Source organism: Pseudorasbora parva, chromosome 11 (assembly GCF_024679245.1).
Source record: "Pseudorasbora parva isolate DD20220531a chromosome 11, ASM2467924v1, whole genome shotgun sequence".
Classification (NCBI taxonomy): Eukaryota; Metazoa; Chordata; class Actinopteri; order Cypriniformes; family Gobionidae; genus Pseudorasbora; species Pseudorasbora parva.
Genome location: NC_090182.1, coordinates 436,273 through 451,936, shown reverse-complemented (window position 1 = coordinate 451,936; position 15,664 = coordinate 436,273). Strand labels below are relative to the sequence as shown.

Here is a 15,664-nt window from a genome sequence, read left to right as displayed (position 1 = left end):
ACAGTGTCCTTGTTATACATGTTACGTGTACTTACAATAGCAATAACAGTGATTTATACATAATTACAAGCAACTAATCATGAACCAAACCTTAATCCTAACACTATTGTAAGTATGTGGTTAATTAAAATTACTCTGAACTTTAATACACCGATCAGGCATAACATTATGACCTAATATTCTGTTGGTCCCCCTTATTCTGCCAAAACAGCCAGTGACCAGTCAAGGCATGGACTTCATTAGATCCCTGAAGGTGTGCTATGGTATCTGGCTCCAAGATGTTAGCAGCAGATCCTTTAAGCTGTGAGGTGGGCCTCCATGGATCGGACTTGTTTGTTCAGAACATCTCACAGATGCTCGATTGGATTGAGATCTGGGGAATTTGGAGGCCAAGTGAACAGCTCAAGCTATTTGTGCTTTGTGTCAGGAGCATTATCCTGCTGGAAGAGCCACAGCCACCAGAATACCGTTTCCATCAAAGGCTGAACATGGTCTCAGCAATGCTACGGTAGGTGGAGCGTGTCAAAGTAACGTCCACATGGATGGAGGACCCAAGGCAGAACATCGGTGTTATTCAGTTCACCGGTCATAATGTTATGCCTGACCGGTGTATAATTACACTGTAACAATAACACAAGTTTAAATGTAACCAAATTCAGATTGACTGATTATCCTATATATCATCATCATTTATAGGATATGATGAATAATGGACATTTTAGAAATGGACATCTAGTTCATGGATATATTCAAACCATATTTGTTAGCTGCCAAATCTAAATGAATAACTGTCTTTAGAAAATTATCCACAACAAATATGCATAAGAAACTTTAATATCCAACAGATAATTATAATACACATACAATGTTCAAAAGGGAAAGTCAAGATCATTAAGAGCATAACCATTCAATAAATATGTTGAGATGAGTGACATATCTCTCTCTCTCTAACTATAATTTTACATAACTTTGAATTCATTCAATTTACGGGAGTTTTTCTCTATAAAAACTGCATATTTTTTATAGATGCGACAGTGTGCTTCATTGTGTATTATTCACATCACAGTCTCCTGGATGTCCTGACCTCTTCTTCTGTTATCTGTGAATAAAACACACCATTATATCAAACCTCTCATATAGTGTCATAAGGAGACTGATTAACTCTTTAATATTTCAGAAGGTGTATATTTGGCTTTCTGATCACAGTTATAGATTGTTGTGAATCACCAGATGATATAAAGAGTCTCAAATCTCACCAGCTCTCCTTTCACAGATGATCTGTAGAAGAATAACGGTAGGAGCAGTTAGCACTGCGATCTCGATGATAAATATAATCACTACAGCGAAGAGAGAGAGAGACACATTCAGATAGAGGTTTGAGCACAAGACAGCAAACAAACTCAATCCATGAGACTGTAAATGACCTTTCCTGATGATGAATGTGTATCAGCTCTATCTCGGTTACCTTAGCGGTAATATTTTTCCACACCATTAGGGGGCTCTAGTTATTTTCATAGATGAGTATTAATCCAGGTACTATACCTGAAGAAGAGGCCAAGCATGTGGATAGAGGAAGCAATGGCTTTATTGGGCTATTCCGTCTGAATTTAATAAGGTCCTATGATTGAGGAATGTGTTTCCTTTTGGTCAATCAGTAAGTAGTATATTTTTTTACACTTATTACGAAATCCTGAGCATGTATTTTATGTATGATATTGCGTGTATTGAGCCTTGAGCTATTCATGCTAATTGTGACCGTGTCTTCTATTTAGATGGATTTTTTATTCCTATGCTTTCTTTCATGGGTGGAAAGTATTTGCATAAGGTTTGTTCAACTAGCTTTCTGCTTTGTGGTTTGTTGCGGGTATCATGAAGTTGAGCACAAAACGAGTTTGAATGGCGCTTGTGGAAGACAGGAGGACTTCTTTCCTTTCTTCAACATTGGGATTATCTCTAAGTGAAATGGATTTTCCAAAACTGCAGACTTTTGCAAAGGCATCTATTACTAAGCCTTGTCGGTTTAGCTAAGTTTGATGATTCGCTTTGCCAATCCAGATTTCCCAAGCGCTGAACTTTTCTTGTTTGATGACTGATGTATTTGATGTTTTCCAGTTTTCTACCTTGTTTATTATATTATTTGTTTTGTTTTTGTATAATGTAGACGTTTAAGATTTGGGGTTAGTGAATACAATATATGTTTACATCTTGGGTCTTATTCTACAGGCATATAGTTGGGTAAACCAAAGCAGACTGTTTTTTTAATCTATACCTAAGCTATTGTCAAGCCTTACCATCCCTACTCTGATATATAACCTAAACCGAAAAGGGGTAACCGTTATAAATGAACCAACACTGACAAACACATGCTGCCGTTCTCAGTATAATGTACTGTAATGTGCTGAAGACATTTCATACCTCTGAGTAACAATCCAACAGAAGTCTTGTTGTCTGATGAACTGACTAAGAGGAAAGAAGAGTTGCATCAGACACAGAGATGTAATATATATATATATATATATATATATATATATATATATATATATATATCACAAGATCAATATGATTTTAGTCACAGTAACTGATGAACTGATCTCTCCAGAACACCCAGAGCAGCATTAGGCAAGGCAAGGCAATTTTATTTGTATAGCACATTTCATACACAATTACAATTCAAAGTGCTTTACATAGAAATGAATTAAAGGGGTGATGAATTGAGAAATCAACTTTCCCTTGAGCTTTATACCGTATCACATACCGGCACATGAGTAGAGGCAAGCTTTTACTACTTGGTCTGTTTGGGTTTAAAGCTACAGAGCACTATGTTCTACATCCTCCAACTTTAATGAAAAGTTCTCTACAAATTTCCTCACAGTTAACTCAAAGTATTAAACTTAAATTAAATTAAATTAATTAAAGTTAACTCAAAGTATTTATCTTTATAAGAAACCCATTTAACAGTCTGCTTAAGCTGAGAATAAGTGTCTATTGACACAACTTTTTTTCCTCTGTTTAACACACATTTTAACATGTTATGATGTCAATATTTACAAAATGAACATTTTGTTACTAAATTTTCTGAATTGTTTCTTCCCCTTTCTTTCTCTTCTTTTCTTTATTCCAATTATTTAGGGTTTGTTTTGCAAAGGCGACCTCCTCTGGTCACATATGGAACTGTTCATTCAACGGCTGTTTCTCGGCTCCTTGTGTGGTGTTTTGTTCTTTGGCTTCACTTGGACTGTAGTGTTTGTGCTGAGATTCGGCAGAGGGGGTCTGGACAAAGGGAAACGACACATCGCTGTGCTCGAACCGATGTGGTTGTGGCTCCTTGACAGGAAGGATATGTTTTCGGTTTTGTCTGTACTCTTTTCCTTCAGTCTTCTCAATATATGACCTTGGTTCATCACAGAGCTGTTTGACGAGCCCGATTCGGTCATGGCCCTTAGAAGTAGCAAGTCTCACTACCTCACCTTGTAAGAGTGGCAGGAGAGCTCTGCTGGACTTGTCGTAGTATGTCTTTTGACAATGTCTCCTCTTTGAGAGTTGAGTCTTGACAACAATTTTGAAGCTGGCATCAGAATGGACTTGCAGACTGGAAGAGTTGTGTGTGTCTGCCTCAACATTAATCTCTCCGCTGGTGAACCCAGTGTCTCATCGTGTGGAATATTTCTGAGGTTGAGTAAGTTTTAAAAGACATCTGAGCCATCCCTTTTGGATTTCTCCATCAGATGTTTAGCAGTCCGCACTGCCCTCTCAGCTAGCCCGTTAGCTTGTGGATACTCAGGGCTACTGGTGGTGTGTGTAAAATCCCAGGCAGCAGCAAATTCTTTGAACCGTTGGCTTGAAAACTGGGTACCATTGTCTGAAAATACTTTGTGCGGACTCCCATGAACTGCAAAATGCGTTTTGAGTTTGATGCCATCCTGACAGGACAGGATCTTGTGCTGTATGAGTTTGAAGCTCTTTCAGTCTGAAAGAAGAGACGTGTTGAATTGACATGACCTCGAAGTCAGCTCTGTCCTCAGTGTGTTCGTCCTGTGAGTCTCTGGGAGAACGTGACAATGTGTCGGCAAGGAACATGTTTTCCTTTTTTGTATGTGATTGTGAAGTTGTACTTCTGCAATCTTAGCATCATGAGCTGCAGCCTTGCCAGCGCTATATGGATAGGCTTGTTGAGGATGGTAACCAATGGCTGGTGGTCCGTTTCAATGTTAATGTTAACTTTTGTTTTAGCTGGGTCAGGTTGTAGTCCCTTTCTTGTGAAAATATGACCAACATAGCTCACTTCACTCAGGTGGAATTTGCTCTTTTGTGGATTCAGTCTCAAGGATTCAGTCTCAAGTCACTGAATGACCTGTATGAGGCCAGAGTAAGGAAGAGCGCGGCTAAAATTGCTGCTGATCTGTCCTATCCAGCAAGTGACATTTTTAGGCTGCTCCCTTCAGGAAGAAGGTACAGAGCAGTGAGGACAAGGACCTCACGCCATCTAAATAGTTTTTTTCCAAGAGCCATTTCTCTTATGAACAGCTGATTGTGCACTATTTTGGACTATTTTATTATTGATTGATTGTTTTAGGCATGCCTTTGCAGCTTTACGCATATATGTTTGTGTGCTTAGTTTGTGTGTTACTGATGGCCATATCAAATTCCTGTGTATCTGCTGATGCATTTGGCGAATAAAGTGATTCTTATCTTATCTCATCTTAAAGTGATTCTTAAGTTCACTTCACGAACACGGTCTAACACGTTCTTCAAATTTGCTTCACGTTCCTGCTCGCCGTTGCCCCCCACAATGATGCCATCAACTATAACTGCGCACGGGTAGCCAGCGAAAATTTGTTCCATAGAAATCTTCCAAATGGCGTACTGAAAGTAGTCAGTAGGGAAGACGTATGATCCAGAGAAATCTGCCAAAATGAGCTTTTGGCGTCTAACACTAAGAATACATTAGAGTTTGGCATATGCGCTGCCACTTCTTCCACCGTGCGCATGGGGTGATGTGGACGTTTTAGAAACTTGTTCAGGTCCCTAGGGTCAATACACAATCTTATTTCCTCTGAGTTTTTCTTGTGAGTGGCCACCATGGATGACACCCAATCTGTAGGCTCAGATATAGGAGTGATAACGCCGATAGCGACCATTCTTTCCAACTCTGTTTTTACCTTGTGTTACATTGCTGCAGGGATTCTTCGTGCTGGACGGACAACAGGTTGAGCTTCTTTGTCAAGTTTCATGCAGTATGTTACAGGAAGCCTTCCTACTTCATCTAGGAAAAGATCTGCATATGATCAGCTGGGAAAAACTTGAGTTCTCTTTTAGACTGACCTGATGCACTGTGATATTAAGAGAAATGAGGCCCACCCAAAGGCAATCATAAAGCCTAAGTAATGGCTGTAAAAAAAATTCAACAACGTAGAACTGTAGATAATAGTTCTGGTCACTAAGGTTGCATGATGATACAGTTGAACCCGCTGTCTGGATTTCCTCTCCACCATATGCGACAAGCTTTACATGGTTTGACAACTGAAGATTCTCTTCTTGCTTTACCTGCTGTTTGAAGCTCTGGCAACATCAATTTGATTTACAGTCTTTTTTACATTTCGTGTACGATGAACTTTCATAGACTTGCAGCATTTTTGGAAGTGGTTCCATTTGTTGCACCTGTGACACTGCTGGCCATATGCTGGCCTTTTCTCCCGTTTTGCTTCATGGTTGTTTCCACAATTGTTGCAATTATTAATTTGTTGTGGGGCAAACCTGTTTGATCTGTGTTTTAGAGTACAAATCGGTTTTCTTTTTACCGTTTGTTGAACACTGTCCACATTTGCTAAATTGTGCTTTGATCCAGCCAGTGTTTGAGTGTGTTGGTCTGTCAGTTCATGTATTTGACGTTTCAATGGCTTTTGTCAATGTTAGCTCATTGTCACGCAGCAGCAGTTTTTTCATTCCATCGTTGAGTATCCCACACACAAGTCGATCCCTTATCAGTTCCTCCTGTAAATCTCCAAACCTGCAACTCTGTGCCTTGTTTCGTAGGTCCGTTACATATGCCTCTATTGTCTCTCCTGGCTTTTGATTTCTTTAATTAAATTGGTGTCTTTCCATCGTTATGTTTGTTTGTGGACTGCAAGGTTCACGGAACTTTATGTTTTAGACATTCCGGGTCCTCACGTGATTCAGCCGCGGTAATTATTTGTCTGTTTTCTCCCTCACCCGTGTGAACAGCAGGTGTATAGACGAACGTTTGTTCACGCTCTCTGGCCTCTGAGCCAGCTAGATTAAGCAGTATGAAAGCTTTTGTGCGAGGCTCTTTCTCCGAGTGTGCAGCAGCAATAAATTTGTCAAATTCTTGCTCAAACACACGCCAATTTTCGGCGATATTGCCATCAAAGACAAGTGGATCAGGTCTGCGGAACCCTTCAGCCAAGTTTTTATTGGGCGATGAACGACGGTGGCTTACTGTGCAAATGTTCATTGGAATAATACCTTCCTTCTTCGCTGCATGCGTTCACGATTCCGTGGCAAAGATTTATTTAACAGATTATTTCTTTACCTGAAGAGATGCAGGAGTTTAACATACAGGTGTGTAACTTCATCACCGTATCAAATACCGGCGCATGCATAGAAGCAAGCTTTTACAACTTGGTCTGTTTGGATTTAAAGCTACAGAGCACTATGTTCTACAGTAAAATAAGAATATCCTCTATGTTTCAGATCTGAAAACTTCCTTGTTAGTCAAAGAAAAGCTTTTATAGACACCAGGACCAGCAAACAGTCTTGTGCTACATACTGCTACATACGTCTAATCCAGTAGCCCCGCCCACTGACTCATCTAATCCCGTAGCCCCGCCCACTGACTCATCTAATCCAGTAGCCCCGCCCACCGACTCATCTAATCCAGTAGCCCCGCCTACCGACTCATGGAGGGCTGGTGCTAGCTGGTCAACAACAATAAACATGCCGAAGAAGATTAAGATATTGCGCTATTCCTGGTTGTGAAAGAACACAGTCGCTGCATAAGCTTCCTTCAGATCCTAATATTAGGAATGTGTGGTTGAACTTTATTTTTAATGAAGTTCCATCTCAGGTGGGGAAGACATATTCACTTCATTTCACATCATTTGTAAAAGGAATGGTGCAACACACTTACGTGAGTAAAACATGTTTTTATATGTAATAGTATTGCATTGTTATAGATCGTTTTGCTTATGTGTACGTGTCTAACAGAGCATACTTTTAGCACGCTGGACTCAGACATGTATGGGCCATCGCTCACAAAGCCCAGCAGGCCGATTAATCTCATTATAGTCCGCTCTTGATCTGCTATTCTCTCTCTCTCTCTTAATTTGACATTTGAAGGGCGCGGTTCACGCTTGTATCTTACGATCTTGCGGGCTATGTTTAATATAAAAATAATAGTCCAATCAATCGCGCATTAATGAGAAATCAATAATTGTGTTTGTTTGATAAAGAAGAAGAAAGTTTACAAGCCCTGTGATCGAGAGAATCATTCTGGTTGTCGCTGCTCCATCAGTCTCTCCTCTCTAATTGTACTCCTGACAGCAAACCATCCTGGAGCAGGAGGCTATATTTAAAGTCTTATTTCTAGAGGAATATTCATACAGCATCCTCCAGCATTGAGATGAATATTGATATCGACATACATTTAGTTTTCTTACCTGAGTATGTGACCGTATAGCCGACTGAGGTCTGGACTTCAGTTCCTTTAGTAATCTGGCATCTCCACTCTGTGTTGTCGTCTTCATTGAGGAGTGTTGTAGTCAGAGAGATGTTACAGTGTTCAGGAGAGGATGAGATCTGAAATCTGGAGTCTGATTGCAGATTCACACCAGTCTTATTCACCCAGACCAGCTGAACTCTCTCACCAAAGAAGAGATCATCACAAGACCATCCATAAGCGGCATACAACTGACAGGAGAGAGAGAAAGAGCTGCCAGGTCTGATCTCAGTCTGTGTGGATGATGGAGAGACTGAAACAGAAATTACACATCAGGCATTTATTTCACTAAAGTGACTAGATGTGAGTTTAAAGAGTGTGTTGTTCTCTTATCTTATAATGATCAGAAACACTGACCATGAAGAACATGCAGATCAACTGATGCATCTGAATGTTGATCCTCACATTTCCTGCAGGTGTAATGTCCACGATCTTCAGTTGTGGCTTTATAGATGTTCAGAGAGCAGTCGGACCCCAGTCTCAGTCTCTCACGTCTCTCTATGTCATTCTTCTTCATCCCGTTTTCAAATAATATAGCTGCCACTGAACGTTGTCCTCTACTATATATCCAGTTATTTGATCTGCAGCCATTAAGAGCATTATAACAGGGCAGACTGACGTTCCCACCATCAGCGATGAACACAATGTCTGTGTATCCACCGGTATCTGAGAACAGACGCATGTTCAGATTGTACATCAGAGACTATTTTACTTTTAAAAAGTTTACATAATTTACAATTACATAATTATAAAGTGGAAGATGAAAATCTAAATGTAACCTATTGTTGACCACATAACTATCAAAGAAATATTCTTATATTTATCTTAGATATTCACCAATCTAAATGAAATCTTCTTAACATTAAAGACTTTTCCATCAGAAAGTTTGATAAGAGAGTGCCATACATTATGTCAAGTGTTACTGTATTTAGGGAATCCAGTTGACAGAATTAATGTTGGAAAGAATCAAATCTGACAGACTAAAGTACACACAATGATTATTAATTAAATATATTGTATGGTACTCGCAGTCATTTACCTTTGAGTGAGCAGGTAAGAATCAGTCCCATTGAGCTATATGACTCTTATCAGCTATTTTCTGTCTCTCTCTGTCTTTCACGGTTCATTATTCACTCAGTTCTTCCTTTAAACAGCATCAGCCCCTCCTGCGGTCATAAGTTCCTGTCATCAGCCTAACTTGTGTCATCCTGAATCCTGCTTCAGATGCTACTCAATACTAACATGAAGTGTTGACCTGCATTACATATTTATGAAGTTTTATTTCATACTGTTAAAAAAGTCAGTCCAAATTAGACAAATAATTCATGCTAGCATGTTTTAGCACATTACTATTATGCTGCTACCAGGTTGATTGCAGGACCTATTTAAGTTGTTGTTAGTGATAATACATCGAAATATGCTTCAAATCACAGTTTATATCTAATGATTCACCTTGCTGGTTGGTTTGGTTCAAGGGTAAAAACGCTTCACAAAGACATTTTTTAAATCCCTGTGGAAAAAAAATACAATTCTGGCACCAATCCTGCTTTGCCAAGCCAACAGAATAAGACTTTTACACAAAGTATCTTAAACGTTCCACAAGAATGATTTAACAAGAGTAACTTATGCGTTCTCTTGCTTTTGTTCTGACTGCCTAGGCCCAGGTCTTCTAGTTCATCAGAAAATAGTTTTGTTTTAAAACAATTAATTTAGCCAAAAACTAAGGAAGTTGCTTCAACATTTGCTCTTTCATTGAGACACATCATGGTATTTCATCAGGCTACTTCAGTGCTTACGGCACCAGAAACCCTCAGCCAGACCACCATACCCCAGAAAATACCAGCCAGTTAATCATCATTTACATATATTAGTAATACATATCAGAAGGTGCCATATACATGATCATCATTTTAGGTGCTTGAAGAAGAACTCTGTCTTCAAATGTTTTGGAAAAATGTAATTCTTGTAGAAGTTTGTAAGGCAGGTGGATGGGAGAAGAGAAGTTAGGACACATCAGCCTCTGTTCGAGGGTTAAGAATAAATCATGAGTGTTGTTGTGGACAGCTGGCTGCCGATATTACAGTCTGTGGTATAGCGGAGGTGAATTATCTGAACAGTTTGTGGGCATCTCAAATGCTGTTCATCTCATCTTGGAAGCAGGACTGCATGCAGAAATGTTTGGGTGAGTGGGCCAGCAAGAGAAAGAATGAATCTATAGTTTAGAAAGATCTGTATTTATAAAGTAGAATTGTTATTTAACTTTTTAATGTTGAATTGTTTCAATAGGAATGCAGCAACTCTAGAAGGCTTGGAGAATGAGATAAGATATTGATGATGAGATGGAATGAAGAGGACAGACACTGAATAACTCATTAAATAGTGACCATGAACAGAAAGGTTTGGGTTTGAGTGATTAATCATAAAAAAATTCATTTTGGAGAAGAAAAATAGTCTGAGCAATTCCAAAAGGCTCCTGATGACCAGGTCATGCTTCCACACAGACCTGCCATCTACTGCAGTGATATGCTGATATAGTGGCAACATACATTTTCAAGGTGGAAGGAGCCTTTGCTCCAACCTGTCTTGCAGGAAGGAAACTGAGCTGATTGGGCATTTATGAAGAAGCCACACATGGAGGTTTTAGAGATCTGGACAAGGGTGCTATATGATAACCCATCCTGAGAAAGCAGGTCCTTCCTCAGGGGAATCCTCCAAAGAGGGGCTGGTGTGAGGAGCAACAGGTGTGAAAACTCTCCGGGTGGGCCAGTGAGTAAACCATGAAGGCTGGCTCCCCTTTTGCCCTGAGCAGTGTCTGTGCAAGCAGGCTCACTGGGGCAAACGCATACTGGAATAGGCCCCAGGGCAAACTGTGGCAATAACTGGGTGAATTTCAGAGAGGCAAACAATTCTACCTATGAGTCTCTGAATCATCTTCAATCGAGTTGCGATGTGAACGTAGACCACCCTGATGGTTGATGTATCACACTGTCACGGTGATGTCTGTCTGGACCAGTAAATGCTTGCCCTGGACCAGCAGTACTGCTACAAACTCAAGGCAGTTGATGGGCCATTCCAATCGAGGTGCTGTCCAGGAGCCTGTAACACATCCCAGGTTCCTTGAAAATGAGCCAGTCGTTGAGAGAGTTAAGGACACGAATGCCCGATTCCTTTAGTGGGGCAAGAGCCGCTTCCATGACCTTTGTGAAGATGCGGGTGACAGGGACTGTGCGAAAGGCAAGGAACTTTTCCAAATATGCTGACCCTCGAAAGCAAGCCAAAGAAACGGTCTGTGTCGAGGCAAAATCGAAACTTGGAACATCTTGAATGGGAGCTTGTGAAGTGCCAATTCAAGACGGGCAGATTCAAGATAATACGTAATCCGCCTTTCTGCTGTACAATAAAAAGTATGGGCTGTAAAACCCTGACTTCACCTCGGCTTCATCCTTTTTCAGCAGGAACACAATCTCCACATGCAGGACGGGGCATTCTTGTCTGCCACTGCGGTAAACAGGACGCCACTGAATCAGTATCAATATATGATTATTGAAATTAGCTGGATAACATCGCCATTTTCTCCAGAGCGGTTGTACAGCCGAATCAAATTCTGTTGCATTATTTTCCTGTTTAACACTGTGAAGCTGCTCTGATCTTGTCCTTTTGGTCATTACTCATATAGGTGAGAGTAGGAACATCAACGCTGTTATTGCAGAAGCTGCACCAATCCATCGGTCAATCTCCCGTTCCATCTTTCCCTCACTTGTGATGTTTTATATATATTCATTCAGCTCTGGTAAACACTAAGAGAGCGCTTAACATACAAGTTAAGTGGTCTCTTATTTTTTTCCGACCTGTATATAGACATTATTTCGTTTATAATGTGAATATCAAGTTTTTCTGCTCACAGGACAAAACATCGCAATACCAGCACACTGAACTGCATTTGAACGAAAACTAATTCCACTTAACAATAAACAACTACTGTTTATATGTTGACACAAATACCTTCTCTCTCTGTCATCTTCACATCTTTTTCAATTTTCAAACAATTACAGTACGTTGAGAAGTGAGCAGAGAACCATAAGTCCCAGCAGGTCTGTAGGACACATGTTCATGTGGACAGGACATTTGTTTTTTATGAACAAAGATCCAAAAGGAAACCACACGGTAAACAGTATCTCTGATGAATATCTCTGATATATCTCAATAGTTAAGCCTAAATCCTCGTCCCATGCTTTCCTAATTGTAGTGTTCTTAATATCCACCAGAATGTTTTATACATTAGTCAAATGCCTGTCCTGTCTCATGTAGCACACGGGATGTTTTGTTATTTTGGGCCATGTGCTCGTGTCTTTGTCTCATCTCTCCCCTGTTATCTGATTAATGTTTGATTTTCTTTTCCCCCACCTGTCCCCTTTTTTATTAGTTACCCTTTATATCTCCCTGTGTGTTGCAGCCTGTTGTCGGTTTGTTGTATTCATCTCCTGTTCCCCTGATCCCAGTTTTGGTATGTTTAGAGTTGGTTTTTGTTATTCTTGATTATATGCTCCTCCTCCCTTGTGGATTTTGTTTTAGGTTATGTTTATTTTGTTAATAAATTCCACCGTTCTCTGCACATGCGTCCTCACTTCAGTTTTTCCTTGTTTCACGAGTTTGTGTGCCCATATAATCTTAGTGAAAGTGGTAAACAGATTTGGCTTGCTGTCTGCTATAGAGGGGCTCGGAGAGGATATTCTACCCGAGCTCCGATTGCCCCCCTATAACAGGCAATATTGAATGAATAAAATAACGAATGAATGAGTCATTTATATAGCGCAGGGGAGGAGGAGGAGGGATGCTTCAGGAACTAAAAAGGGGAAGAGGTAAGCTGCTGGTTTTATACCTTGTTATTACTTGAAAGATTAGATTGCCGTACTCCTCCCGAAATTACGTTTATTAACTTCACTTGATTGTGAGAATTATAGAAATGTGACACTACTTTAGAGTTTCCAGCTTTAAATTTGTTTATTACTTTATTAGATGTAAAAAATCAGGAAAATACTTCCTGACATAGTCTCTGATTTGCATATATCTAAAAAAGTGAGAATATTGAACTTTGTTTGGAGCTCTTAAAAGGGAAAAAGCCCATTTTTATTAAGTGACATGCTATTCACTTTTGTTTCCAAAGTGAACAAAAAAATCATTAAGTGCGGAAATGGAGTGATTTTTGCATGTAGGGCTATCAAGATATATTCTTTAATTTATATATTTTGATTTGTTTCAAAACTTATTAAGACTGACCTATCACAAAATGATTTTTGTAGATAAGCTAATCTTTCCTGGACTGTGGCATAGTGCTGAAGAGTTAGAGCAAAAGGCAATTGTAAGCCATTCCGGGTGGGAAATATTTAGCCAGTAATTCTCTATACGTTTTTGTTGCATAGTATTAAGTTTTCTTACCTGAGTATGTGACAGTATAGCCGACTGAGGTCTGGACTTCAGTTCCTTTAGTAATCTGGCATCTCCACTCTGTGTTGTCGTCTTCATTGAGGAGTGTTGTAGTCAGAGAGATGTTACAGTGTTCAGGAGAGGATGAGATCTGAAATCTGGAGTCTGATTGCAGATTCACACCAGTCTTATTCACCCAGACCAGCTGAACTCTCTCACCAGAGAAGAGATCATCACAAGACCATCCATAAGCGGCATACAACTGACAGGAGAGAGAGAAAGAGCGGCCAGGTCTGATCTCAGTCTGTGTGGATGATGGAGAGACTGAAACAGAAATTACACATCAGACATTTATTTCACTAGACATGTGAGTTTAAAGAGTCATGTTCTCTTATCATATAATGAACAGAAACACTGACCATGAAGAACATGCAGATGTACTTTGGTAGATGGTCCACGATTAATATAACAGCAATAAACTCCACGATCTTCAGTTGTGGCTTTATAGATGTTCAGAGAGCAGTCGGACCCCAGACTCAGTCTCTTACGTCTCACATTTCCAAATAATCCAACTTTGTATAGACTTTGTTCTTCACAATCCAGCCATACAGTTGATCTGCAGTCAGTAGGAGCTCTATAACAGGGCAGACTGACGTTCCCACCATCACTGCCGAACACACTGATGTTTGTCTGTCCACTGGTACCTGAGACAGAGTAGATTTATATATAAATATCAAAGAGAAATGGTTTTATATTCACCAATCTAAATGAAACAATCTTAACATTAAAAATGTCCATGAGAAGTTTGATAAGAAAGCAACAAACACTAAGTAAAGTGTTACTGTATTTAGGGAATCCAGATGACAGGATTAATGTCAGTAAGAATCAAATCTGACAGACTAAAGTACACACAATGATCATAATTACATTTGAAATATCTTGTACTCGCAAATTAATTTACCTTTGAGAAGTGAGCAGATAAGAATCAGTCCCAGCTGATCTATATGACTCTTACCAGCCATTTTCTGTCTCTGTCCTTCTTTCATGGTTCATTATTCTCTCAGTTCTTCTTTTAAAGAGCATCAGCCCCTTCTGTGCAGTGTTGCCAGATTGAGTCGATGATCCAGCCCAAAAGCTCACCAAAACCCGCCCACTCCAAGAAAAAAACACCCAAACCTTTAACTGATCTTTAACTTTAATGTGAAGAACACAGATCACGCCTTAGCCCAGTCAAAACAATTGTTGACTCAAACCTCTTTCAGCAGCTGTCAGGGTTGCTAGTTGCAGATGTCCTGAGTGTGTGTGTGTGACGATGGACAGGAGCCTTTATATATTTATAAAGAGTCTTCGAGTCACAGGTGTAATCCACGTTTGAGAACTCTCACACTCTTTACTGTAGATACAAATTTATGTACATGTATTCCACTTTGGCAAAGCTATCACTTGAAAATACAACTACAAGTTATTACTCTAAAAACCTGTCAGTCATGAATGAGCGTATCTGCCTGATCACTGATTGGCTGAAAGTGTGTTCTCGTCAGTGATGTCAACACCAATGCCAGCTGACTCTGCGTAGGCTAGTGTGTGTCATGATAAATGCACACTTGAGTTTGAGCAATCGAGATTTTTGAAAACTGCCGAACTGACCCCAAACCATCTGGCAACACTGCTCCTGTGGTCATAACTTCCTGTCATAGCGTGTTTCATCCTGAATGCCAGTCAGTACTGACATGAAGTGTTGACCTGCATTACATTTTTATTACGTTTTAAAAAAGGTCCAATTTAGACCTCATCAAACTACTCAATCAAACACATTTTAAGCATGTTTTAGCACATTACTAACATGCTACTACCAGATAGCAGGTCATGTTTAAGTTGCTGTTAGTGATAGATAGATAGATAGATAGATAGATAGATAGATAGATAGATAGATAGATAGATAGATAGATAGATAGATAGATAGATAGATAGATAGATAGATAGATAGATAGATAGATAGATAGATAGATAGATAGATAGATAGATAGATAGATAGATAGATTTTTTTTAATTCACAGTGGAAAAAATGTTGTGGCACCAATTTCAGAGGAACATAAAAATATTTCTAAACAAAGTATCTTTAATGTTCTATAAGAAAGATTTAACAAGAGTAATTTGTGCATTCTCTTTCTTTTCTTTTCTGACAGCCTAGGCCCAGGTCTTCTATTTCATCAGAACATTGTTTTATTTTGAAATAATTAATTTAGCAGAAACTGAGGAAGTTGCTTCAACATTTGCTCTTTCATTGAGACACATCATGATATTTCATCAGGCTATTTCAGTGCTTACGGCACCAGAAACCCTCAGCCATACCACCATACTCCAGAAAATACCAGCCAGTTAATCATCAGTAGAGTAGACAGTGTAGTGTATTGAGCTGAATACATTCAGAGTAAACTCGGGAATAAGCACTGTTAGGCCACTCTAGATTAACTCCAGATTAGAGTTTGGTTGGCCAGTTAATTG

At 39.5% G+C, this 15,664-nt stretch overlaps 1 protein-coding gene across 1 annotated transcript; it reads right to left on the bottom strand.

Annotated features, from left to right (window-relative positions):
* Window positions 1-3,159: 3,159 nt before the first annotated feature.
* LOC137092917 (uncharacterized) lies at window positions 3,160-14,223 on the bottom strand. Its single transcript, XM_067457461.1, has 7 exons — window positions 14,121-14,223; window positions 13,579-13,863; window positions 13,172-13,483; window positions 8,093-8,401; window positions 7,677-7,988; window positions 6,211-6,495; window positions 3,160-3,647 (listed from the first exon to the last, which is right to left on the bottom strand). The coding sequence occupies exons 1-7, from the start codon at window positions 14,203-14,205 to the stop codon at window positions 3,160-3,162; spliced, it is 2,076 nt and encodes a 691-aa protein (XP_067313562.1). The 5' UTR covers window positions 14,206-14,223.
* Between the last annotated feature and the right edge of the window lie 1,441 nt (window positions 14,224-15,664).

What these genes read in the sequence shown, in the direction of transcription:
- LOC137092917 (XM_067457461.1), bottom strand. Translation starts at nt 14,205, where the DNA reads ATGAAAGAAGGACAGAGACAGAAAATGGCTGGTAAGAGTCATATAGAT. An exon ending in TATCTGCTCACTTCTCAAAG is followed by an intron (nt 13,864 to 14,120) that starts GTAAATTAATTT and finishes ACTCTGTCTCAG; the next exon opens with GTACCAGTGGACAGACAAAC. An exon ending in TACACCTGCTGTTCACACGG is followed by an intron (nt 3,648 to 6,210) that starts GTGAGGGAGAAA and finishes CCACACGATGAG; the next exon opens with ACACTGGGTTCACCAGCGGA.